The following is a 27,085-nucleotide window of genomic DNA, read 5'->3' as shown; positions in this document are numbered from 1 at the left end:
ACAGAAATGACACTTCGTGCTCTTAGTTGAGACAAGTGAGACACACTATAGAGGGATATGCTTTGTTCATATTTCAGGTTTGAAGTTTCCAACAACTTTAACTTACGCACATTTCTTTTATATCTCAGGCACCCATGAACATTGTCCCCACATAACTAAAATACCACTGTACTGAAGTTTTTTATTACCTGAGCATCACATCAGGTAAACTTTTTGTTAGATTGTCACCTTTTATTTATTTATTTATTTTTTGTAGGAATGCAGCAACAGCTTCGGGGCAATGAGAGGAATAGCAAACATTGGGGTTGATTTACAGAAACTGAATCTGGTGCAGCTGTGTATGGTAGCCAATCAGCTTCTATCTTCTCATTGTTCAATTAAGCTTTGAGAAAAAAAAACCTGGAATTTGATTGGTTCCTATGCAGAGTTGCACCAGATTTTGCACTCTCCAGTTTTAGTAAATCAACTCCATTGCATTGCTGGAGGAAGGCAAAAGTCCACTTACTCTAGAAATGGTAAAGTTCTCTTTTAAAGTGAGCCTGTTGTGAAAAAAAGAAAAGCGCTGTTACCTGTAGAAGAAGGCAGTAAGCACTAACATTGCCTGGTGCCCGCACTCCCGAACACTGCTCCAACCACTAGAACTGGTCCCTTGAAGGCCACTGGGAATCCACCAGTACTGGGAGTATCTATCTCATGGATCCCCTGCATCTCTCACTGGTTCCTCCCTCTGTCCTTAAAGTGTTACTAAACCCAGGAGCCTGCATTCACTATATCTGGTCTCCCACAGGAAATGCAATTATTTTAGTAAATATAAACTGCTAAATATCTTCTCGCATCAGCAGTATATAGCAGTCTTATGACTTTTATCAGTGCCCGGCCAGGCACTGGTTGAAGCTTTCAGGAGTCTTCATTCTTCTCTGACTGTCCTATGAGACTGAATGACCCCTGATCCTCTGTCTGGACAGCGCTGATTGGCCCTGTAATGATCACATATACCCCCCCCCCCCCCAAAAAAAAACAAACATCTCTAGCAATACACACCAAACTGAGCATGTGCAGAGTGCCTCCAAGGCTCTGTATTATCAGGAGGTTGATTGGGGACAGTGTAAGAAGCGGGAGATCTGAGAAGACAGGATCAAACAGCCTTTTTAAACAATGCGCAGGATTAACCACTTAGGTTCCACAGTGAGTATAACAAGCATGCCTTACTGCACATTCACACAGATTTTACTGTTGTGGATTTAGTAACACTTTAAAGCGGAGTTCCGGCCACAAAATCGACATAGTCGATTTTGGGCCATCCGCTTCCTATTTGTCAACTGAAAAAGAAATGGGTAGTTACGATTTTTTTTTTTTTTTTACTTACCTTGTAATTGCAGAAAAAAAATACTCACCTTTCTTCCACTTCCTCCCTCGGCCGCGCGGCTCGCGCCATCACTTCCGCTTTGCAATGATTCCTGGGAGCTGAACGTCATCGCTCCCAGGAATCAATGCGCCTACACCGGCCCCGACGTCAGTTCCGGTTCAGGCGCGTCATACCTTGCTAAACAGCTTCTGGGCATGCCCAGGAGCTGTGCAGGGATGATGCTGCAGACCCGGAAGTGACAGCAGGGCCGGCGCAGTGCATCGTGGGACCGAAGAGGACGGAAGAGGACGCAGAAGAGGATCGCGCTGGCTTCAAGCTGTCCACACCTGAGATGGCAGCGCTGGAGAAGAAATTTTAAAAAGTATTTCTTCTTGCAGGTAAGTACGAACCGGGACAGATCAGAGGCTATCCATTGTGGAATGTACTAGCCCTGACTGTTTCGGGGGTATGTTCATTGAAATTTTTTTTTTTGTGGCCGGAACTCCGCTTTAAATGAACACTCTCCGCTGCCTTCTTCTACAGGTAACAGCCCGATAATTGTGACAGGGTCAAGCATTTCAACCAAATTTTTTGTATCTAATTTTAACTGTTTAGCTTGCCTTAAAAGATCTTTGTAACCTAAAGTAAACCAAAAATCGCTGGCAGGTATGAAGTGCTGCCACTCAGAGATGCCTGCATATACCTGCAGCAGCAGTCATTTCCTTTTGCTTCCCCCAAATGCCAGGCTGTTTTGGATAGGATTTTGTTCAGCAGAGCAGTTTAGATTAGCCTGGTAAACATATAAAAAGGAGCCCCAGAGCTCTGCCTACTGGCTGAAAATTGTAAATATGCCAACTTAACATGCAATTTTTAATTTGACTTACTTCACTTGAGATATTTTTCAAAAATGTATTTATAGTCCAGTGAAGATAAATGAATAAATAGAAAAAATGATTACAAAACACTACACATTTAGTATGATCATTTTGATTATGTGATTGTAATCTCACCTTCACTGGTGGATTCCATCCTTGATGCAGTATTCACAGTATCTCCAAACAAACAGTAACGAGGCATCTTGGAGCCAACCACACCAGCCACTACGGGACCTTCAAAGGTGAGATATATTTACAGCACATTCACATTCTGAGTCTCCCGGTCCGGCTGTTGGGAGAGGACTACAGCTAGAGTTTCATGCATAGGTTTGGCTTGTGGACCATGCATGAAGAGGAGAAGATGTTGGGTAGTGATGGATATGCCGATGGTGGGATCAGCATATCTTAATGAGCAAAATAGCAATTAAACAACTTAAACCCTTGAAGCAAAGGATATGTCCCTCTCTGCCATATTTGCTGTGCCCATAGCCCTGAGAGTGTCTCTCAATCTGGTACATATTGTGTCTTGTCTATGGTCAGCTTTCAAGCCCAACTCAATTATATATTAAAATGTAAAAAAAATCATTTGACTATGAGTTTTGAAAATAAAAAAGAAGTTTTGTCCACAGGACCAATGCAGCCCCTACAGACTTGCCATTTTGCAAACCAGCACCAGTCCTCTTCTGGGTTGAATAATGCCCAGCAACAATCAACTCATTTCCCGTGAGCCCAGAGTGACCCACTTTCCACATTAATAATTATGCTTCCAAAATTAGTGTGTGCTGTAAATTGCCTCCAACATTGCTCCTGTTTTATTGCTGGAGGCTGCCCTTTTGCTGAAGCCCAGAGCCCCTGAGCAGTAGTAAATCATAAAGCAGAACTAAACCCATCGATTTAACGGTTTAAAGAAACGTATACAATCCTGTAAAAGGAATGCTAACTGTCACATTTGCTTGTGTCCTCAACCAAACTGTCACCTATTAAATGGCTGGTATCATAACTGATCACAGATCGGCCTCTACAAATTCAGCAGTGTCTACAAGTACCTAAAAATGGAGAGCAACTGAACATGTGCAGAGCAGGGTGAGACAGTGCATTACTGGATTTTAAACGGTATAGGCACTTATTTTTAATGTTTTACATAGCTATACACCTGCAAAAGTGATCTAGCAGGACTTACAGCCCATTCACACTGCCGCGACAGGATTTTGTGGGGCGACCTGTGAACCTCGGCGCGACTTGCACGGACTTCATATAATTGAAGTCAATGCAAGTCGCCTCCAGGTCGCCCCAAAGTAGTACAGGACCCTTTTTCTAAGTCGGAGCGACTTGTGTCGCTCCTATTAGAACGGGTCCTGTACTATTCAATGGCGAGCGACCGACCGCGACTTATCAGGCGACCAAGTCGCCTGACAAGTCGCGCTAGTGTGAATGGACCCTTAAAGCAATTGTAAAAGAACAATAAAAAAAAAACAAACAAACATGTCTATACTTAACAGCTCTGTGCAATGGAATTGCACAGAGCAGCAGCGAAACCTACACTTTTTGTGGTCCCTCGGCGGCACTCCTGGCCCCTCCTTTCTGTCCAGTGCCCCCATGGGATGCCGCTTCCCATGGGGGCACTTGTGCGTGCTCACTTCTGAGCCCTGCCACTGCATCTATTGAAACAGATTTGGCTTCGCCCCCTCTTCACTGGAGTTGATTGACAGGAGCTGGAGCCATTGGCTGCTATCAATCTGTCCAATGAGGAGGGAGACAATGGGGAGAGCCGCTGCTTTCATGCATGTTGCTGAATCAGATTGGGCTCAGGTAAGAATAAGGGAGGGACTGTGGGGATCCTGGAGCAGAGAAGGTTTTTTAGTTTAATCCATAGAATGCCTTTCTCACTTTAACATGGATTAGGGAATATTACATTTTTAAATAAAAATGTGTGGTTTAAGCACAACTAACTGGACTTTCTGACTTCAGCAGAGTGGCAATGATTCTTGTATAGCATTAGAAGTTCACTGATTAACTTTACTTGTTACCAGGAACTGCTTTCTTAGTTTCCGATGCACAATAAAGGCGTCGGACACAGAATCCTATAATTGGAGAGCAGATATGCAAAGCGACTGTTGTTGGTGCAAATGCTGTAGGACCCATAGGCCAATTGCTACAGTCCATGTGCACACAGAGAATCTTTTTTTTATGGCATTCCTGTACTAATTTATTTTACAAGCTCCCCCTCTGCTTACCCCAGACAATACAGAGTCTCCCCCTTAATAACAGGAAAGATGTCTTCCCTACACACAGAGTGATGATGAAACCAAACTAAAGCCTCGTACACACGCGTCGAAATTCGGCAGGGAATTTTCATCCGACGACCGATCTGCCGATTTTCGGCTTGTTAGTATGATGCTTCCGACAACCGACTCCGACTTTTCGGCCGAAAAAAATCTGGTGTGCAGGCTATAAAATTTTTCCTCCGTCAAAACACGCCCGATTTTCGTGCAGTCAGTACAGATTTTGACGGGGAAAAATCTATTGAGCAAGACTGGGCATGCTCAGAGAAGAAAGAACACAAAGAAAGCAAACCAACACATGACATCACTTCTGAAGTAGAATTTTGGCCGGCGAGAAAAATCGTGTGCAGTCTAGGCACATTCCAACCAACAGACACCACTCTGGACAAAAGACGGACGACCGGTCGGCGGAAAATCGTTGCGTGTGTACGAGGTTAAAACCTTGCACTGAACTGGTGGTCTATCCTTAGTGGAGAACAATTCACCTCCCTAATTTACTGCATTTATTGAATTGAAGGCAGTAAAAAGACCAAGAACTACTTTATTACAGCTCACCTGAATGTATTCCCACTCTGATATTCAACTTAGTGTCGGGTAAATGAGGGATCTGGAAAGAAGAGCAAACACCAACGAGATCCAAAGCCATACTTGCTATCTCTGACACATGCCTTGTACCATTTTCCTTTGGGACACCAGATACCACCATATCTGCAAGACAGAACCTGGAATGTTATAGTGCTACAGGAATTGGTTTTAGGCACAATATATGATATTTAGCTAACTCTGGTCCATGTCCTCCTCTGATCCAAGTCTTCTTTTTGCTATCTTGGTTCTGCTGAATAAGACGGGGAGCCAATTAGAAACCAAAAGACACAATGGGGTTAATTTACTAAAACTAGAGAGTGGAAAATTGAATGCAGCTCTGCATAGAAACCAATCAGCTTCCAGTTTTTTTTTTTTTCTAAGCCTAAAGTGTTTGTAAAGGATTTTTTTTTCTTTTAACCACTTGATGACCACACCATGTATATAGTATATATATTGCAGGGCAGTGACTCCTAAAGGTGAAATTACAGGATCGCCTCTTCCGGCGACCAGCTCCTGCTGTGATGGGAGCCAATCAGCGGGCAGACCCGATATCCGCCTGGACCCACTGATTGTTCCCAACAGAGGCAGAACTGTGGCCTGCCTATGTAAACAAGGCAGATCGCCATTCTATGAGAAGGGAAGACAGAGATCCTGTCTTTCTGCTAAGCATACTAGCACATTATGTGACACTTACCTGCAAACGAAGCCCTCGTCGTCCCCACTGGAGGCCGCATCTTAGTCCGTCTTCCTTCCGGGTCCACTGACTTCAGCTGTGCTACTGGCCAGAAACACGTGATGTCATATCAAATCAGCTGGTCACTGCACAGGGCTCTGAAGAAACGGCACGGGCGGCCGTTCCTTCAGAGCGCATGAGCCGATGACATCATCGGTGCAGTATATAGTAAATATCTCCTAAATGGTGCAAGTTTAGGAGATATTTACAGTACCTATAGGTAAGCCTTATTATAGGCTTACCCATAGGTACAAACAGTAGAGGGAAGTTTACAACCACCTTAAGGGGGGGCTGACAGGGGAGCTGCAGGTAAAAAACCTTCAGCCTTTAGAACCACTTTAATACATATCAATAACAAGCTGAAGCTATAAGCCGATTTTCTACCATGCACTCTCCAGTTTTAGTAAATCAGCCTCAATGAATCTGTCTGAAGGAACAGCTTGAGCCCTCAATCACACCAGTACGACTTCAGGTACGACATGCGATTTACAAATAGTACCTGAAGTAGCATCTAATGTGTTTCTATGGCGGTGTCTAAAGCCCCGTACACACGCACCGATTGTTGGCCGTAAATTTTCGACCAACGTCCGATCGGCTGATTGTCGGCTTGTTAGTATGATGCTTCTGACAACCGACTGCGACTTTTCGGCCGAACAAAATCTGGTGTGCATGCTATAAAATTTTTGTTGGCCGTCACCAGAACGGCCGATTGTTCGTCATTCAGTACAGATTTCGGCCGACAAAAGTCAGATGAGCAAGACTGGGCATGCTCAGAGAAGAAAAAACACACGAAAAGTAGACCAGAACATGACTTCACTTCTGCAGTTGGTTTTTGTTGGCCGACAAAATTAGTGTGCAGTCTAGAGCACATTCCAACCAACACAACAACACTGGACAAAAGACGGCCGATTGGTCGGCTAACAATCGGTGCGTGTGCACGGGGCTTTAATAGATACGATTTCAAGTAAAGCGATTTGAGAAGTAGTTCATGAATTACTTTTTCAGGACTTCAGCATCATTTCACTACCATAGATGTAGCACCCCTCCTAGGTAGGTGCTAGAAGAGAGGAGGGTCCATTGATAGGGTCTGCTCATGGTGCTCAGGTGCAGCTCAGCTTGTGTGAAATGTTTCACACTGGTCCAATAGAGCAGTGGTTCTCAATTCCGGTCCTCGGGACCCACTAACAGGCCAGATTTTAAGTATTACCTTGGGGGATGCAGACTAGAATACTGCAATCACTGAGCAGCAAATTAGATCACCTGTGATGTAATTTAGTTATCTTGCAAACCTGGCCTGTTGGTGGGTCCCGAGGACCGGAGTTGGGAACCACTGCAATAGAGAGGCATATTGGACAGTGGGAGGAAATCTGACAAGTGAGGGCACAGGCATTGTTAAACTTTTGTATATAACATCACTGTTTCTCCCTGTGACACCGACAGCCCCTCTCATAAAGTAGCACTGAAGTTGTATTAAATTGTTACAAATCTCACAGAAGTAGTGCTGAAGTAGTGGTTGAAGTCGGGCTTTAAATCGCATTACTTTAAATCATACCTGGTGTGACCGCAGGCTAACAGCTGAAACCAAAATAGGAATGAAATAGGGCAGGTCAGCTCTAGGAGCTAATTAGGCTTTGCTGGGTGCAAATGTGCTGACAGGAGTTGAGAGCAGAGTTGATAACTAATCACTGTGCTGCTGCTCCTTCATTTTTCTATGGGCTCTTTCATACGGAGCGGACCGTATTGCAATCCGCTTCGGCACTTTTTTTTTTTTTCACGGATACGGATGACACTTGTGTCATCTGCTCCATATGTCCGCATATCATCCCATCCATTTGCGGATGATATACGGACATAATGTATGTCTATGGGCATTGCGGATGTCAGCGGATGACATCGCTGACATCCAATTTTGCATCCGTTCCATTTTTTAAACGGATCAAAAATAGGGTTCTGTTCCGTTCCAAAAAATGGAACAGAACTGAAAGGATGAAAATCGGATGTCACCGGATGGTCATCCGCTGACATCCACAATCCTATAGACATTCATTATGTCCGTATATATCACCCGCAAACGGATGGGGGGATTTACGGACATACGGAACTTCTGTGTGAAAGAGCCCTATCAATGGTCTGTGGGTTGGAGGATCATACATATCTGAGGGGACAACATTACTTTTGGTAGAGTTGGGAATTGTTAAAGACCCTGACCACTTTCTTTGGTTTAGGTGTCCATTTGGGAGATATTTCCTTCACTTCCTTTATTTTAGACAAGTAAGAAAAATTCTCTGGGACACTTGTCACGGCAACAAGAAGAGATTTTCCCCTCTAATCCTGCTCTGGTTACAACTCAAAATTTTACATTTTCCCCTCATTTTCAGTCTTGGTGACATTTTTTTACAAGGGACAGATACAGCACCCCTATCCAAAACCAAAAAAATTGATTTAGATACACTTCACATCTAACAAAGAAAGTAGTGTTCTTTTATCTGCTATTCCTGTGACAACTCAAAAATGTGGGGTTTCCCATCACTTTTTGTACCAGAGACAATGTCATGTACCAGGTATGAGAAATCTCCCCAGGCAGCAATAAACCATTACTGGGGCTCCATAACCCTTCTACATTCTGAAAACTAAAAACCAATATAAAGTACTTTCATAACTAGCTAGAACAAATAGGTAACATACATGCGTCTCCAATAGTTTCCACCTTGTAAACATCATAATTGTCAATGATTTCATCAAACTGGGTGTACAGCTTGTTAAGGAAGTTGACCACTTGATGAGGTGTGCTGGCCCCAGACAATGACGTGAAGCCCACAATGTCACTAAACAAGAGAGAAAGAAAGAGTTATGTGAATGAATCTGATAGGTAATTACAGTGGACCTGAACTCCTGCAAAAATAACAGAACACTTCCTGGTATGTGTGGGTGCCTAGGTACTCCTGTGGCCTTAAGCCTCATACACACGCGTCGAAAATCGGCAGGGAATTTTCGTCCAACGACTGATCTGCTGATTTTTTGCTTGTTAGTATGATGCTTCCGATTTTTCGGCCAAAAAAAATCTGGTGTGCAGGCTATAAAATTTTTGTCTGCCGTCAAAACACGGCTGATTTTCTGTCAGTCAGTACAGATTTCGACAGGGAAAAATCTAATGAGCAAGTCTGGGCATGCTCAGAGAAGAAAGAACACAAAGAACGCAAACCAGCACATGACATCACTTCTGAAGTAGAATTTTATTGGGCGAGAAAATTGGTGTGCAGTCTAGGCACATTCCAACCAACAAAACACCACTCTGGACAAAAGACGGACGATCGGTCGGCCGATAATCGTTGCGTGTGTACGGGGCTTTAGCCTCATACTAAAAAAACAAACATCTCCCACGGTGGGGTGGTCTAACAACAATGCTTCTTGCATATCATATCTTGACCTGAGATGCAAACACGCCATGCTTTGCTGCTCTCTGAAGACTGGGCATGTCCCAACGACAAAACTAGAAGAACAGACTAACAAAAGGAGGGTGCACTGGCCTAGTTTATTATCCCATTTATTAACCACTTGACCTCCAGAAGATTTAGCCCCCTTCAGAACCAGGCCATTTTTTGCTATACTTGCCTGCACAACACAAGCAGATTGGGTGCTAAATGACTGTCTCCCCATCATGGTGTCATATTGACAGCTAAAGCACAAGAGTTGGTAATGGGCACAAAAAAAGCAGGGCAGCCACAAAGTGTCTCCAGAGATGATGGGAAAAAAAGATTATATAAACCACCGCTAGGCGCTCATGCTATAATGCACCAGAATGTAAACTGTCCATGGGCCATATGTGTGGGGCTGATGATAGTAACTATTGGATGTCCAGAGCCCAGTAACATAAGTAGGCAGAAATCAGATAAAATAGTTTATTCCAACAATGAAACAGCAATAAAAACAGCAAGAAGCCAGAGTTGAATGTGAAACAGCATTACCAGAGGTGGATCCGATCCTGACCTGTAGCACCAGAGGTTAGCCAGAGGGCCCTGATGACGAGGGGAAACCTGCGTATACCGGGAGATCTGGATGGAGGGCAGATCCTGTGTGAGAAAGCCGCCCACCACCGCTGAACAGCGGGGAAGTACAGGTCAACAGAAACAGCGTGGCTGGAACACAAGGATCAGGTGATCCACCAACATGAAGTTGAACAAATAGGAAGTGAAGTCGGTTGCCCGGACTACATGTTTTGGGGCACACCCCTTTGTCAAATCCAAGCGGGTGTCGGGGGACATTCATTGCAAAGCCGATATATTGAGGGCTGATATGCACTTTCCCTGATATATCAAAATTGGCCCCGGAGGTTACCGATATTGCAGATATTTTGGGAAAGTGCATGTACCAAAGTGATGCCTGCAGCTAGAGGCATCACCCCGGTACCGGCGTCCATAGCCGACGGTCGGCTGTCTTGTAATAACAACCAATGCGTCTGAGAAGCAGCTTGGCTGTCATTACAAGGAGTGGGAGGAGACGTCTCCCCCCCTATTCCGCCGTCTTCCGCGGCTCGCCCGGGTCTCCCGTCCCACCGGGAGACCCAGGCAATCAGCCTGCACGTCCGCCCAAGACCCAATCAAAGCCGCATTTGGCTCTGATCAGGTCTCCATGTAAAAACTCAGCGCCAGATTTTAAAAAATGACAGCCAAACTTGGCGTTTTGAATGCTTTTAAGTGCAGAGGAGGGGTTTGGGGTCTTTTAGACCCCCAGATTCCACCACAAGAGTACCTGTCAAGAGATAAATAAAAAAATATCGGTATCGGCAACGAAAAACCGATATCGGTCGATCACTACTACAAAGCCCTGCTTCTACCAAGATAGCCGCCTCTACACAGTACTACATTCCAGAGCAAGGCATTGTAAGTCAAAATGGGAAAAAGATTAGCTACTAGGAGATCACAAGCAATACTGGTGAGCTGTCCTTTTCCAGCTGCCTGCCTTTTTCTGGCACAGCTTCCAGCGTTCACGTTCTCTGGACCCAATTAACAGATGACAATTATGCTATTTGACCTTTGAATATGTAAAAGTAAATTTTACACTTGAAAAGCACCATACCATGAAAGAACAGACACGAGCAAACACACACATGCTACAACCACAATCATGCACAGAACCTGCCTGAAATAAACAGTTGCATTAGAATAGCTCTGAGCTTGGCAAGTAAGGCCTTGGCGGAGATCATCAGCGACTGGTTTAGGAAGCATACCTGGTAATGTGCAGAAAAGTTGAGAGATGCAATTAGAAAACCGATTTCACTTAAAAAGCTTCATAAATGAAAGCTGAACCCCAGGCTGCAACAAATAAATACACCTGTGGTTGGCTCCTTTCCCCCCTCACAGCAAGGGTTAAATGGCCCGTATGTCTAGGAGTACCGGAAAAAGGAGAAATCTTATTCTGCACTCCAGCAGACTCCCTTTATCTGTGCAACCGAGTCACTGCAACCTCCTCTCTAAGCTGCCGAGATCTCATGCTGGCCCCCACCGCATACAATGCAAGGTTTATAGTCCTGCACGGTACATGATGATTCTTAGTGTCTGCATTTTGGGGAGAAGAGGACAGTGCTGGAGCCTTAGGGAATACACTAATACTGCCTCTTTCTCTACTCCCTAGAAATAATGAAAAAAGTTTTTTGTGTTAATATTTCTGATATGTGCCTGCTGTTTCATGCACTTGTATGAAGATGTATCCTGTTCTCTTTGTATTGCTTCCTTTGTGTGAATTTCCTGGTGATCCTGCCAGCCCCTCTGCTTTCCTATTTAACCGCTTGCCGACCGCTGCACGACTATTTACTGCGGCGGTCAGCCCCTCACAGGCAGAGCGACGTAGTACTACGTCGCTAGCCTGTGAGGGTCTAGGGAGCGAGTGCGCGCCCCCGGAGGCGCGCTCCCGCGCGGTCACGGACCCCCCCCCCGCGCCTGTGACCGGCGGACCCGATGTCCGCTGGTCACTCGGCGATCGTCGGTGCAGAGGGAGAAAGGCAGGCGGCTGATGTAAACAAGCCGCCTGTCATTCTCCCCTGCGTAGGAACGGTGATCATACGGTTCTACTATGTAGGACCGTTGATCACTGTTCCAACACCTCAAGCCACAGCCAATCACAGTTAGAATCACGCTCCTCGGGACACACATAACCCCTCCCTCTCAAAAAAGTTAACCCCTTCACTGCCAGTGTAATTCTACAGTAACAGTGCATATGTATAGCACTGATTACTGTAGAAATGTCACTGGTAGCCCCAAAAGTGTCAAAAATGTCAATCAAGGGTCCGATCTGTCCGCCCCAATGTTGCAGTCCCGCAAAAAAAATCACAGATCGCCGCCATTACACGTTAAAAAAAAAAACAACAAAAATTACAAAAATCTTTCCCTTTGTTAGTAAACGCGATAACTTTTGCGCAAAACCAATCAAAATACGCTTTTTGCGATTTTTTTTACCAAACATATGTAGCATAAAACAAATTGGCCGAAAATGTTAAAAAATTTAGATTTTTACATTTTTTTTGGGGGGGAATTTCATATAAAAAAATGTGAAAAATATTGTTATTTTTGCAAAATTGACGCTCTTTTTTTGTTTATAGCGTATGATCAAAAAATCGCACAGGTGATCAAATACCACCAAAAGAAAGCTCTGTTTGTGGGAAAAAAAGGACGTCAAATTAGTTTAGGTACAGCGTCGCACGACCGCGCAATTGTCCGTTAAAATCACGCAGTGCCGAATCGCAAAATAGGCCCTGGTCAGGAAGGGAGTAAAATCTTCCGGGGGTTAAGTGGTTAAAAGTTGTCAGATTTCTGAATGTGCTGGGAGTACAGCCTGCCTGTCCTTCAATGGCCAAGACTTGTGCTAACAGGCCTTCTCTGGGAAGATAAGTATTCTGTTGTTTCTCTGCCTCCTAATGACACCCCTCCCCCCTGCAGTCTCCACTCCCACCTTTCCAGACCCCTTATGCAGCCAACAACAGTATGTGATCACTTATAAAACATATACAATTTTGGGTTGTTGTGGAAACAAGGATTGGTGATAAAGCTTCAGTAGAGACACCTTTTTCCCATGAGAACTCTTACAGGAGTAAATTTCCTTTCCTAGGGGGAGATTTCCTCTCACTTCCTGTTGTCTCCCTCCGTTTGTAAGTAGGAGTCGTTTGTAAGTCAGATGTTTGTAACCCAGGGACTGCCTGTATACACAAATGATTTGCCTTGGATTTCTATTTTGAACTAAATGGGTTAATTTACAAGGTGAGGGTTTAAAAGGTATAATTTACCAACTGCCTTTACAACCCAAATATTAACTTTTAAAAAAAAAAAGTAGTGATCACTATGCTCCATATAGCCTGTACAGGAGGCAATGCTGTGGGAGGGGCCCAAAAGACCCACACATTTCAAGCTGCCTGCAGAAAACTACAGGAGGGGGCGGAGACAAGACCAGTCACCCTGCACAAGAAGAGAGAGCATCAGTGAGAGGTCTTTATTACAGGAAGCCCCTACACCGAGGCAACGCTTCACAATGGAATACTGCACAGATCTGGAATAAATACACAAAACACACCAAGATTTAGGCTCCATGTACACGCTGGAAATGGCCGTTTAGGAGCAGTTGGGCGTTTTTTTCAGAAGCCCCTGAACCCATCTACATTTTATCTTATCTGTCCATGTACACCAGGTCGTTTACAGTCATTTGCAGGCAGTTGCATTCAGGGACTTTTTCTAGAACGCAATTATTTGCGTTCGAACGTGTGTTTCCCGGCGTTTCAAACGCACAAACGCGTCCGAACGCGATGACCCACGTTTAGCGTTTGCGTTTTTCCATTTTAAAGGGGAATAATTTTTTTGACCACTAGGAACGGTTCTAAACGCAAACGCCCGCTAAACGCTGCTTAACGCGGGTACAAACACGACCGAACGGACGTTTAAACGTCCTAAAAATTCCAGCATTCAAAGGGACTTTTAACAACGTCTCATGTACATGGAGCTTTAGGCTTCATTCACATGTCAGCGTATCGATCGCGGGCAGAATCACTGCGATTCTGCCCGCGATCCGGAAATCATTGCAAATCGTGGGACGCTTGTGCGTTGCCCGTGATTTGCAATAGCACCCCAAACGCTGTGCGATGTTGCCGCGATTTGCGCCTGCCGAATCGCGGTAACATTGCGCAAAAAAAAAAAACGCGGGACGCCCCAAAGAAGCTCTTGTACCCTTTTAAGGCGTTATGCGCCCCGCAATTTTTTTTGCGCGATGTTACCGTGATTCGGCAGGCGCAAATCGCGGCAACATCGCACAGCGTTTGGGGTGCTATTGCAAATCACGGGCAACGCACAGGCGTCCCGCGATTTGCAATGATTTCCGGATCGCGGGCAGAATCGCAGTGATTCTGCCCGCGATCGATACGCTGACATGTGAACGTAGCCTTAGGGAAAAATACGGGCTCTTGTATTTAGACAATATTTGCTTCTCTCAGAGTTCAACTCTGAATGGAGTGCACCTTTAAAATGACCTTTGTATAAACCGATCTTTTCAGTCTAGGACAACATTTGCACTAAAAAAAAACCCCAATCTAAATAAAAAAACAATTACAAAGTATAAAAGAAGACACTGAAGAGCCCACAAACTGTTATGTCTGAATGCAAATATTGGACATTGACTTCCATGTGTGTGAAAAATATGCTCCCTTATAGAACTGCTAGTTTCTCTATATTCAGCATGTTATTATGGGAGATAATACTGGCCATTCACTCACAAAACCGTATTCAGAATCTCAAGTGAGGGCTTTTCATAGTGTCCTTGGCAACCTGAATGAGGACATCTGCTTCATTGTGCAGCGCAATACAGCCAGGATCAATTGGCCCTCGCAAATTAGACACCATTCGGGTTTACGTTATGGCAAAACAGAGCTCCGTGGAAGGAGAAACCTGAAGCTCATGATCAGATATAGTATGTACAGTATGTACTGTACACAGGGCTTTTTTTCAGCGGGAACGCGGGGGAACGCAGTTCCGACACCTCCAGAACTGAATGAATGTAATGGCAAGGGGTGCTGGGGTGTACTGGAGGGTCTATTGATGCTGGCTAATAGGGAATCTATTGCTGCAGAGGATGGGGGTCTATTGTTGCTGGGGAGGTCTTCTGTTGCTCATAAGGATTTATTGTTGCCCTGGTGGGTCTTTTGCTGCTGGTGGGTCAGTTGTTGCTGGGAGGAATTTATTGTTGAGGGAGGGGTCTTTTTTGCTGGCTGCTGGAGGGTCTATTGATGCTGGCTACTGGAGAATTTAGTGTTGCTGGAGGGGATCTATTTGTTGCTGGAGGGGATCTATTTGCGCAGAGGGTCTATTGTTGCTGGGGAAGTCTGTTGTTGCTAGTGGGGTATCATGTTGCAGGGAATCAATCATTTCTGGGAGGGATCTACTGTTGAGGGAGGGGCCTAATGCTGCTGGAGAGTCTATTGATGCTGGATGTTGGAAGTCCATTGTTGCAGGGGAGGATCTATTGTCGCTGGGGTGTCCATTGTTTCTAGGTCTATTATATTGCCTTTCTTGTTATCATTAATTCTCTAAAAGGGGTGGTACTGGGAGGTGGGTAGGAGGCGAAACCAAGGAATGGTGCTCGGGGGCGGGTAGGGGACAGAGTTAAGGGGTGACTCAGAAGGGAGGAGTTCCTGCACCTATTCTCTGAGAAAAAAGCCCTGACTGTACATACTGTATATACATATTGAGGACTACAAGATTGTTCACCTTTTTGGGTTCCGTGGGTTACCAATAGCAACTGCATGCAGAATCTTAACACTTTACTCTCCGGCTCAGTCAATGAACAGTCTAGGGGTATTGGTTGTTTTATTATAAATAAGGATGGGAGAAGGGATGAGTGGAATACTCCAGAACTTGAACTATTCACAATGCTGAGGACTCCTATCTATGGATGCCGCAGTTTCACCTTACCATTAGATGAAACTGAGGTAATGTTCTTGAGCACTTATCTTCAGGGTACTCGCCTTGCACCCCCTTTCTATCCACCAGCTGACACCCGTCTTCTGACTATTCTACTCTGGAGTGGCCCCCTTCCTGGTCAGGCCCTTAGACAAGATACCCTGTACCCACGATACAGTTTTTCCAGGTTCTCCAGTGTCTCAACCCCTCTAGTCAGCTCTCCTGGACCTCTGGGTTCAGCTCCAGACATCTGGCTCACCAGGCCGACTGCCTGTGACCATACACCAACTGCTGCAGAAAAGGAAGAAGCCACCTCCCTCCTTCTGGGACTCTGCTTACCAGCCAAAGACCACGAGCACATGTGCTCCTGGCTTTTATACCATAGAAAACCAAAAAAAACTATTTTATTCACTTAACACAGCCATTGTGGAGTGTCCCAATCTGCTTCTTTGAGACCCTTGTATGCCATTTACCTTTTTTTCCACAGTGGTACAGCTTAGCACTGTCACTATGGGGTTAATTTACTAAAACTGGAGCTTTCAAAATCTGGTGCAGGCTGCAGCTCTGCATAAAAATCAGCTTCCAGGTTTTATTGCAAAAGCTTAATTGAACAAACTGAGGTTAGAAGCTAACTGTGTATGAAGGGGTAACACTGGTACCTGTTCCCTCCAAAAGGTGCCAAATGTGGAAGCGGGGGGGGGGGGGGGGGGGGGGTTGGGGGGGGTGAAGCTCCACTTTACGACTAAGGCTCTGACGTGAATGTACAATATATATGTAAAGCGCTGCGTAAATTGACTGCACTATACAAGTATCTGTAATAAATAAATACATAATAAAGGTTTGATTTTAGATTTTAACTTATTGTAAATATACATTTTTGTTACATTTTGTTACATAGGTTTAACTTAATATTGTTAAACTATCCTATAACCTTGAGGGACATTTTGTATTGCATCTTTATTTTTTTGGTTCTAACGTTATAAACCTTTGTGTTTCGTAGTCTATAATAGTGCTTTCACAATTTTTGCCAATTCTTTAAAAAACAGCAATAACTATTGCCTTATTGGCCATCATTTTCTTATCCGATCGTTGTGCAATTTGATCAAAACGATCAAATCTACAAACCATCAAATGATAATACCTCCCCTTCAGATCGATTTAGATACAATTTCGATTGAATTTGATCAAACTGATTTGATCGTCTAGAATATCTTCAACTGTATTGCATCAATCGACAGCACTGTGATGCTTTGTTCATCAATATGATATTAATATGATCAGTCAGATTATGCAATTACATGGTGGAAACAGAGATGGTATCAATAATTTATGATCATAAGTTATAATTATATATTAACTTTCCACTTCCCCCTGGGTGGCATATTGATCAAATGAATTGCAGACTATAGATCAATTATTTCTATTGGAAGAGATTGATCAGAAAAGGAATCAATCGTTTATTGAAGTGTGTATGGCCACCATTCAGTTGCACGCATGGCATTTCATTCAATATGAAGTTTCATAGCCATATTAAGGATCCAGTAACAGGACTGTTCTCACTGTATGTTGGTGCCACCTAGTGGTGTATTATGTATAGTACAGAATGTCCACTTAGCTTAGTGAAAGCAGTGAAGCTAAATTTATAAATGTGCAAGAGAATGTCAAAAACAGGTGTTCACTTTGCTAAGCAAGCACTCTCTTTTGAGAAAATGAACCAATTTGGATGTATCGGGATCACATCCTGATATTATGAATCACACTAGTTCACTTGATGCTGATACCAACCCATTTTAATGCTCTTTTAAATTGTTGGTGCATACACAACTTAGTTTACATTCCAAGGACATCTATCCTGTGTACCGGGATGACTGCATTCCTGCATATGTGCAGAAGTGATGTCATCCCACATTGGCCAATGAAGACAGTCACAGTGTGGCACCCGAAAAAAGCCAGTAAAAGATACCGGCGCAGCAAAGGTAAGTATTGCAGAGTTTAGTTCTGCTGAAAGCACAGAGGGAACTTTATTTTGAATTGGGCCTTCAAATTTAAAAGAGTTCCAGTTATATGAGTTGGAAAACTAATTTTGCCGCACATAGCAAATTGATAGATGTTTACAATCATAAATAAATACAGTCTGAAAGAAGAAACTTAAATGTTTTTTTTTTTAATAAATAAGACCAAAACCTCAATCTGTCTTAAAACGCCCTTCTTCTCAGAATTAGCAATAGAGTTCTATAATGTGATAATCTAATCACATAGATGGCGCTGACCAATCATAAGCCGCCAACCCCATCCTGTCAGTGCTGGAAAAGAGAAAAGAGAAAGCCACAGGGATTTGAAATCCCTGGACCGGTAAAGCGGCAACCCTATGTCTCACAGTAGGAGATCGCGGGACCGGGTAGGATGGGAAGGGGGTCCAGTGTAAGTTCACCTTAGAGATTTCAAATCCCCTGACCAGTAAAGCATTGACCCAATGTCTCACAGTGGGAGATCGTGGGACTCCGGTATAGCAGGACCAGGGGGGTGTGGGGAGGGGGTCCAGTGTAAGTTCACCTTAAAGATTTAAAATCCCCTAACCAGTAAAGCATTGACCCAATGTCTCACAGTGGGAGATCGTGGGACTCCGGTATAGAAGGACCAGGGGGGGTGGGGAGGGGGTCCAGTGAAGGTCCTCCCTACAGATTTTAAAGATGAACTTACATTTTAAAGTTATTTACCCTAATGCATTCTATGCATTAAGGTAGAAAACCTTCTGTGCCAGACAATCCCCGCCAGCTCCCCCTCCCTCCCCCTTATACTTACCTGAGCCCGATCTCAATCCAGCATTGTGCATGAGAACAGTAGCTCTCTCTCCCTCCTCATTGGGCAGACTGATAGCAGAGGGAGCCATTGGCTCCCACTGCTGTCAATCAAATTATGTGATGAGGGAGCTGGGGGGGGGGGGGAGCTGCACTGCCTGTGTCTATAGATGCATACAGGACAGCTTGGGATCAATCCTGCACGAGTGCCCCTATAGAAAGTGACTTTATATAGTGGGTACTCACTAAAGAGTAGGAGCCAATAGTGCTGGGGACCCCAGAAGGAGAGGATTGGGGCTGCTCTGTGCAAAAGCATTGCAGAGAGCAGGTAAGTATAACAAGTTTATTATTTTAATTTAAAGAAATCTGAAGCTTTACAATCACTTCAAATAGAGTGTTTGTATTACTTATATTTACAATTCTATATATACAATTGGAATCTGACCTAGAAACTTGGTTGGTGTCTTCCATTCACACAATTTACAGTATTGATTAGGAAAATATTAATTGCCTGTTTGAGGCCAATCAGAATTCTGATTTACTTACTGTAAAGGAGACGGTCAGTTTTTTGTTTCTCTTGTAGGAGATCTTGTGTCCTCTCAGCAACAATTGCCTCCAAGTGTTTGCTGTACTTTTCCATCTACCATTGTAATACAGAGAACTGTTAGTTAACCACACAACAACCATAACCCAACATAAATCATATTTTGTTGTTTTTTTTTTTTTTCAGTTCTTCTATTGGATATAATTATTTTCCTTTGCTCTCAGACACTCTTTTTTTTGCACACATGTTAAAATGCTCATGTTGGACCTAAAGATTACGTAAGCTGAACTGCTCAATAACTATAAAGGATATAAATTCAATTTGTGTGCATCAAATGCCTTTGCATTGCTACCTTGTAAAAGTAGCAGTGATGTCATCACTGTGCTGTACAGGACCTGTGCAGGGAACAGGGCTGTGGGAGGGGCCCAGCGGGTTCCACCCACTACAGGCTGCCTGCAGAAAACTACAAGAGGGGCGGAAACAAGACCAATCACCCTGCACAAACAGAGAGAGCAGAAGTGGCTGGTCTTTATTACAAGAAACTTCTGAACAGGTAATGTTTCACAATGGATTACTGCACAGATATAGAGAAAATACACGAAGCACACCAAGAATAAAAATGACTTATGTATTTACACAAAATCTACTTATCTCAGAGTTCAGCTTTAAAACCTGCAAAACATTACATATTTTCTGAAAGCAAAGACCCTGTAGAATAAAATGGTGGTAGTTTCAATTTGTATGCACAATTTTTTGTTAAACTCATATTTTCATTAAAAAAATACTCACATTTTTAGTGCACACAAACACAATATAATAGGCACATTTTTGGTAAAAATACAAAAGTTGAGGTTGCATTCAATAAAAAGATACCAAATATGTCAAGGCTCGAAACTGCATATTTTGTGAAAAGCGAAAAAACGACGGTACTCCGAATTGTCCACAGGCAACACTTTAAAGGCATCATCAATAAACATCAATGTAACCATAAATAATATGTAAGGAATATACTAGTGTATATGCCCCGCGCCACATGTTTTTTTAATAAGTATGTGAATAAATAGTAATAAATTTTATAAATAATTATTGTGAATAGAAAATTAATTTTGTGAATAAAAAAATAAAAAATATTTTTATTTTTAAAATTGTGTGTTTGTAGCAGCTGCTATAGAAGTAAAATTTGTGTTTGTAGGTAAGTAGTCGAATGACTGCCTATAGAGCTTGCTTTAAATTGATATATTTTAAAGTGAATATAATACATTTCATAGAAATTAATATTAATGACAAATATAATAAGTACAGATAATAAATCCTATTACATATAACATTAAATAGATGTGAAAAAGTCCAAAGTTAAAAAGTCCAATAAATATGCAATATAGAGTGAGTCCTTTGTGCAAACAGTGCCAATTTCCAACCAAAAATTGCAAGTGTTCAGCGCGATGATTGCTCAATCCACTCAATAATAATCCTTAGAGTTATAATATCACCATGACAGAGGTAAGATTCAATCACTTACCAGATCTTGGGGGTCATGTATGCCTTATAGCACCACGACCAATCAAGCTTGAGTAGCCGTCCAGGCTGAAATGGGCCCTCCTTATGGCTTACTCCAGGTGGATGAGATGGTGGAATCCCCCTCTGTCTCCTCTCCCCCTCTACCTCTGTCATGGTGATATTATAACTCTAAGGATTATTATTGAGTGGATTTTTACAGTAACAGTGCATATTTATAGCACTGATTACTGCAGTAATGTCACTGGTACCCCCAAAAAAAAAAACGCCAAAAACAACAGAAATCTTTCCCTTAGTTAGTAAACGCAATAACTTTTGCGCAAACCAATCAAAATACGCTTATTGCGATTTTTTTACCAAAAATATGTAGCAGAAAACAAATTGGCCTAAAATGATAAAAAATTTTGATTTTTACATTTTTTTTTGGGGGGGGGGGGGGGAATATATAAAAAAATTTGAAAAATATTGTTATTTTTTCAAAATTGTCACTCTTTTTTTGTTTATAGCGCAAAAAATAAAAATCGCACAGGTGATCAAATACCACCAAAATAAAGCTCTATTTGTGGGGAAAAAAGGACGTAAATTTTGTTTGGGTACGGTGTTGCATGACCGCGCAATTGTCAGTTAAAGTCGCACAGTGCCGAATCGCAAAAAGTGGCCCAGACGTAAGACAGCAAAATCCTCCGGTGGTAAAGTGGTTAAAAAACTGATGGAGCAGGCTTCCCCATTGTTAGATCTTAACTTCGTTTCACCGACAACTGTAAAATTTTGGATTTCCCATTGCCTTCTGTTCTAGTGACAATCATCACCAGGACAAAGAGGGTTAATCTCCCCCTCAAAAAAAAAAAATAAAAAAAATGGCAATATATATATATATACAATAATTTCATTCTGTAAGGTTTCCTTACCAGATTCATCATCATATCCACTGGGCTGACGCGGTGAGGATTCATTTTTTCTAAACTTTTCTTAACTTGCTCAAATGAAGGTCTCATCATAGCATTGTGTGCCCAGCATCTCTTTATCAGCTTCAGAAAAGACAGAAAGAATAGGAATAAAGTAATACCATGCAACCAGTTTTAAAAAGGTCCAACATAGTTTTTCAGAAACTTTTTACCACTCTGAACTTTGAGTATTCTGTTTTCAATTGGGCAGATGAACTCTTTAAAATTTTAACTCTGAATCCCCAGGAATCCTCCACAAAGGCTTCAGGCAGAGCAGTTCATAGAAGATCTCTGTGGTAGAGTTTTACTCTAGAGCATATTTTACTATGTGATTACACTAACGGGGATGGGGAGGGTGCAAAAGATTAAATGTGAAGTTGTGCTTTAAGGGCTAGATTTATCGGTTAGGTTGGGGTTTGAAGTTTGGAGTAGTGGTTGGATTCAGGTTAGGGTTAGTATAAGGTTAAAAAGAATCTAAACTGAGATAAAATTTCCTTAACTTCCACTGACACCACATGACAGGAGTCTGCAGGTGCGATGCATGCAACGTCAGTTCTCCTATACCAGGGTTTCTCAACCAGGGATCCTCCAGAGGTTGCTAAGGCTTCTGCCTCTCAGATAAGTTCTTTCTGCCTCCATTGATCTTTTTAGCTATCTGTAAGGGGATAGTGCTTCCCAATGACCACAAGTATAAGGAGCATTCTTCCCACTGACCATCACACATGATTTGTAGATATAGTCATTTTTAGCAGGGGTTTCCTGAGACTGCAATGTTATTTCAAGGGTTCCTGTGTGTTGAAAATAAAAACATTCCATCCCCTCTGTAACATAATGTTATATGCCCCTGTGTCTATGTTATAGAAAAATTATACCAATATGTACCTATATCAGAGCGTTTCCTGGCGCTCACGTGACTCCTCGGCTCTCTTCTCTGCCCAGCTGACAGCTTTAGTGGGCAGGACCGATCATTTCGGGGGAGGATGGGGGGAGAGAGAGCCGAGGAGTCATGTGAGCACTGGGAGACACTCTGATATACGTACAGATCAGAATATTTTTTATATAACACAGACACAGTGGAACATAACGTTATGTACAGAGGGGATGGGATGTTTTTATTGTAGTTATAATAGCAGCAGAAGGCGAGGGGGTGGGCACTGACACAGAGCAGACAGGCAGGGAGGAGAGGGGGGAGAGGAGAACAGAGAAGGACAGAGCAGGATTGCGGATGACGGAAGCATGTAAACTGACTACAGTATCAGGGCTCAGCAGCCATGATAATCCGTGGTCGCTTTGCAGGGGGGAGTGTATAGCTACGGAGGATCAGCCAGGTTTTTTAGGTGATAGAAGGGGCCATATTACACACCATCAGCACTATGCGGTTATTCATGCTTTAAGGGAACAGGATCTGTTTTTTTCTTTTTTAGAGTAACAAACACTTTAATTAGTGAAGTCTATTCAAGCAGGTGAGAAGACACCCATAAGTGGGGTGAAGGGCACTGTGATGATCAGAGGCAATTACTGAAAAGTTTCTGGTGTATGGGACTGCACTTTTTTTATGGACATTGAATCATGTATTGATGGACTGTATATATATATATATATATATATATATTTCAAAGAAAAGATGGACCTACGTAAATGTATTCTTTATAGTTGATTTTTACACTGTTTTCAGATATTTATTTATGCACTATATTTGAATGAACTTTATTGAAGGAGAGCGCTGCACTTATTTGTGACTATAACCCCTACGTGTAGCCACCATAAAGAAGCTGGATGGAATGGGGTCAGGTAGCTCTGTATTTGCATAGCAGAGTAACTGGGGATTGGGGGCATTCTGGACAATAAGGGGTTGATGTAGTAAGTGTGTAAAAATCTGGTACAGCTGTCCATTGTAGCCAATCAGCTTCTAGCTTCAGCTTGTTCAATTAAAGCTTCAAAAAAAAAAACGTGGAAGCGGATTGGTTTCTATGCAGAGCTGCACCTGCTTTTGCACTTTCCAGTTTTAGTAAATCGCCCCTAAATAGGAGAACTGACCTTGTGTGCAGTCACCTGGTGATGACTGATGTGGCTCAAGTTGCAGTTTGTTTTAGGAGTTAACCACTTTTGCTTTTTCTGCTTTATATGATAGAAGAGAGTCTAATTTTAAACGTTTGTTTGTATTAATCTCTGATATTAGAGGGTCATGCGTGTTCATATGAGATTTATATATCTTTTGTACTTCAATTGTAATGGATAGAATTATTTCCAATTTCTGTTTGTTATGAGCTTCAGCTAACTTGATTAATTTGCCTCAGAGTACTGCTTTGTGAGCTAACCATACTGTTGAAATTTGTGTTTCTGGAGTTGTCATTGAGTTTAAAGTTTTCTTCTATGGTTGAAGCCACTTCTTGATGTTGTTGTGTAGGATCTATTAATAGGGCTTCATTGAGTCTCTTAGAGTACGGAGTGGGTAAAAGGCCAATAAAGTGTGTAGAAAAGGTGTTTATGTGATGGTCAGACCATGAGCAAAGGTGTATAGAGGCGTCTAATGATTTGGATAAAATTATGGGGGTGCAGAATATATAATCTAGGTGTGAGTGAGAATTGGGTGGATGTGAATAGAATGTATATTCACGGGCACCTATATTCAAAGATCTCCAAGAGTCAATAAGTTGTATAAAGTTAAGATGAGTGTAGTTTTGGAAAAGGCATAGGAATTTGGGGTGCATTTTCTTAGATCCTAGTTAGGTTGTGAAACAGAATTAAAGTCGCCTCCTAAGATAATGTGTGTTGAATGATGGCGTTGTAGAACATCAAAGAAATTAGTAAAAAAGGATGCTTCTGCTTCATTAGGGGCATTAACATTAGCTATAGTCAAATCCCATCCTGCTAGACGGCCTATAATGCTAATAAAAGGACTTGCTATATAGTTATATACTTGCTGAATCTCCATAGGAAAGGAGTGATGCATTAAGATTGCTACACCTTTTGTTTTGGAAGAAGCATTAGTGTAAAAGGATTGATTCTAAGTTTTATGGAAAAAGGTGGGATGGTTGTCTTTAAGAAAATGGGTTTCTTGTAATAAGATCACTTTAGCGTTTAATTTTTTATATTGAATAAAGGCTTTCTTTTGTTTGTTGGGGGAATTGAATCCTTGTACATTATGTGAGATAATGACTATAGCCATAATGAAAAATTAAAATTTATAGAGACACAACTGAATTTGTGATAATGGACAGTATAAAGAATGGAGGAGTGAGAGTGCAAACTCATTTCCTTGTTACATCAGAATTCAGCACAATATATCAAGGTACAATTGAACAGATGTTATATACCCGTATTATATATCTGAGAAGTTATCTTGTCATTTTTTGTAATCAAAGGTGTAAAAGTATGAACATATAGAATATGAACATTTAATTTTGGGTCTAGGGTGAAAAAATTCCCCAGACAACATAAAATCAGCCAGAGACTATATGGTCTCAAACTTATGTCTGGCCATGCCGGGGACTAAGGCAACAAGCAAAACCACCGTATGAATACACCCCTCAACTAGTGAGGGAGAGCAATCTCTCATTTCGCTGCTGCTAAGTAAAGACCACGGAGTGGTAAAGACTGAGTGGGGGAAAATCATGTCGACACAGAAATGGGCAGCCGCAGATTATAATGATAACATGGTAACTTTACCTATTGGGTAAAGATATAGGAAATAATGAGTATAATAATTAACGAAAACATCCAGTGTTTGGAGTAAGGCTCTAAAATAGGACCTTATTTTTATAACTGATATTAAACCACTAATCCTAGGAAATAATCAGGAGTAAGTAACAGTATCTCCATCTAATAAAACTGGAGTATAGAAGAGTCAATGAATTATCATCTGAAAAAGTGTTATATCACAAAACGGGCACAAGATGTCATTAGAGAAGCATGAGAGAACTACTAAAAAAAAAAAAAAATAATAATTTGTAAAAAAATAAACTGGAACTTCGGTGAGGTTTCTTGATTAATCAGGGTAATGAGGACCAGCGTCATGTCGGATTCTGCGTCTGTCTCTGAGAGGAGTCGGCACGTTCCAGATAGGGATAGGGCAAGGAGTTGATGGGGTATGTGGTAAAGTTCCAGGGTCTAAGAGACCCAATTTGACTAGAATATCTTGACCTTCAGGGATAGATGTTGCAATTTAGGGTGTGCCATTAAGTGGGACAATTATTTTAAAGGGAAATCCCCATCTATGACGAATCCTTGCTGTGGATAGGACAGAGGTGATTTCCTTAATTTTCTTTCTTCTGTCTAGTGTAGCCTGAGAGACGTCGGGGTATATTTGGATAGGGATTCCATCCAGTTTAATGTTTCTTGTGTTACGTGCTGCTCTTAAAATTTGTTTCCTTAATGAGAAAATCATTAATGCACAATGTTCCTGGGAGGTTTATCAGGGAGGGGGCTTAGCGCTTAAGGCACAGTGAATTCTGTTGCATGTAAAGGTTTGTGCATCCTGATCTGGGAGTAAACTTTGAAAAAGTTGAAGGGTGAATGCTGTAAGATCTTAAATGGTTTCTGGTGCACCTCTAATACTGAGGTTATTCCTCCTATTTCTATTGTCGAGATCTTCGACATGCAATTGTAGTTGGGAAAATGCTGAGGATAATGCCTCATGTTCCCTTGAGAGGTCATTAAATGCAATGGCTAGCTGATCATGCTTGTTTTCTAACAGATCTGTGCGTGTGCCAAGTGCAGCTATTTCTTGTGATAATGTGGTAGTTGATTTTTTCAGTTGAGATTGAAATTTGTTTAAGAGCTTAGAGCAGAGAGAGTCTAGGATGTTCTCTAAATCCAGTTTTGTGAAGGTCCTGTAGGTAATTGTGGATGACCTGTTGTAAGGGGAGGAGTGGCTGGAAAGGCAGCAGGAGAGGCAGTCAGGGATTTAGCTCCATTTTCAGCCATGCTGTACTTCTCCCTTGATCTGAGGAGGTAGTGAGTAAGAGATTTCTGGGCTCCTCCTCGGTTCTTTTTCTTAATGGTAGGCATGCACGGAGGATAGCTTGCAGGGGGGGTTAATGATTTGTGCTGAAACCGCCATTCATTAGCCCTCTTTTAATGGCTTTGAGCCCTGTGAAGAGCGGAGCTTCTTTCAGCAGTGGCTGCTCCGGTCCATGCCGCGCATGCGCCCCCTGCGCCCATCTTTTCTACCTTGTACACCACTCACCATGCCTAGCAACCTGCAACCTGAAGTGAAATGTCAGCCTTCCCTCTATGGGGGTTGTCAACCCCCCCTTTGGAGGTCAGGGGGGCGCTATAATATTCTGAACCAACACCTGACTGAACAAGGCCTCAATGTGGTTTGTAGCTCTGTCACATAAAGTTACTTTTTGTTTACAGATCCTCTAAACATTCCACATCCATCAATTACATATGTAAATCCTCCCTTGTAATGTTTATTGATGTAGATGACCGTATGAATAATCGCCCCACGGAGCTGTTTATATGGATTCTAATGACCAGCAATCTAAATATGAATTTTATCACACCTTGCTATGAATATTAATTTTA

At 42.4% G+C, this 27,085-nt stretch overlaps 1 protein-coding gene across 1 annotated transcript in view; it reads right to left on the bottom strand.

The window, feature by feature from the left end:
* The window catches only part of LOC309562286 (atrial natriuretic peptide receptor 2-like), an 89,062-nt gene that overhangs the window by 19,971 nt on the left and 42,006 nt on the right, over positions 1 to 27,085 (bottom strand). The window contains exons 12-17 of the mRNA XM_082266408.1: positions 21,518 to 21,637; positions 19,097 to 19,190; positions 10,951 to 11,047; positions 8,506 to 8,645; positions 5,058 to 5,210; positions 2,356 to 2,454 (exon numbers count right to left, since the gene is read on the bottom strand). Of these exons, the coding sequence (XP_082122534.1) occupies positions 2,356 to 2,454; positions 5,058 to 5,210; positions 8,506 to 8,645; positions 10,951 to 11,047; positions 19,097 to 19,190; positions 21,518 to 21,637 (703 nt within the window). The remainder of the gene's footprint in view (positions 1 to 2,355; positions 2,455 to 5,057; positions 5,211 to 8,505; positions 8,646 to 10,950; positions 11,048 to 19,096; positions 19,191 to 21,517; positions 21,638 to 27,085) is intronic.

Source organism: Pelophylax lessonae (assembly GCF_965119305.1).
Source record: "Pelophylax lessonae genome assembly, chromosome: 8".
NCBI classification, from domain to species: domain Eukaryota; kingdom Metazoa; phylum Chordata; class Amphibia; order Anura; family Ranidae; genus Pelophylax; species Pelophylax lessonae.
Note: the sequence above shows the minus strand (reverse complement) of the source record. Positions and strands in the feature narration are given on the sequence as shown.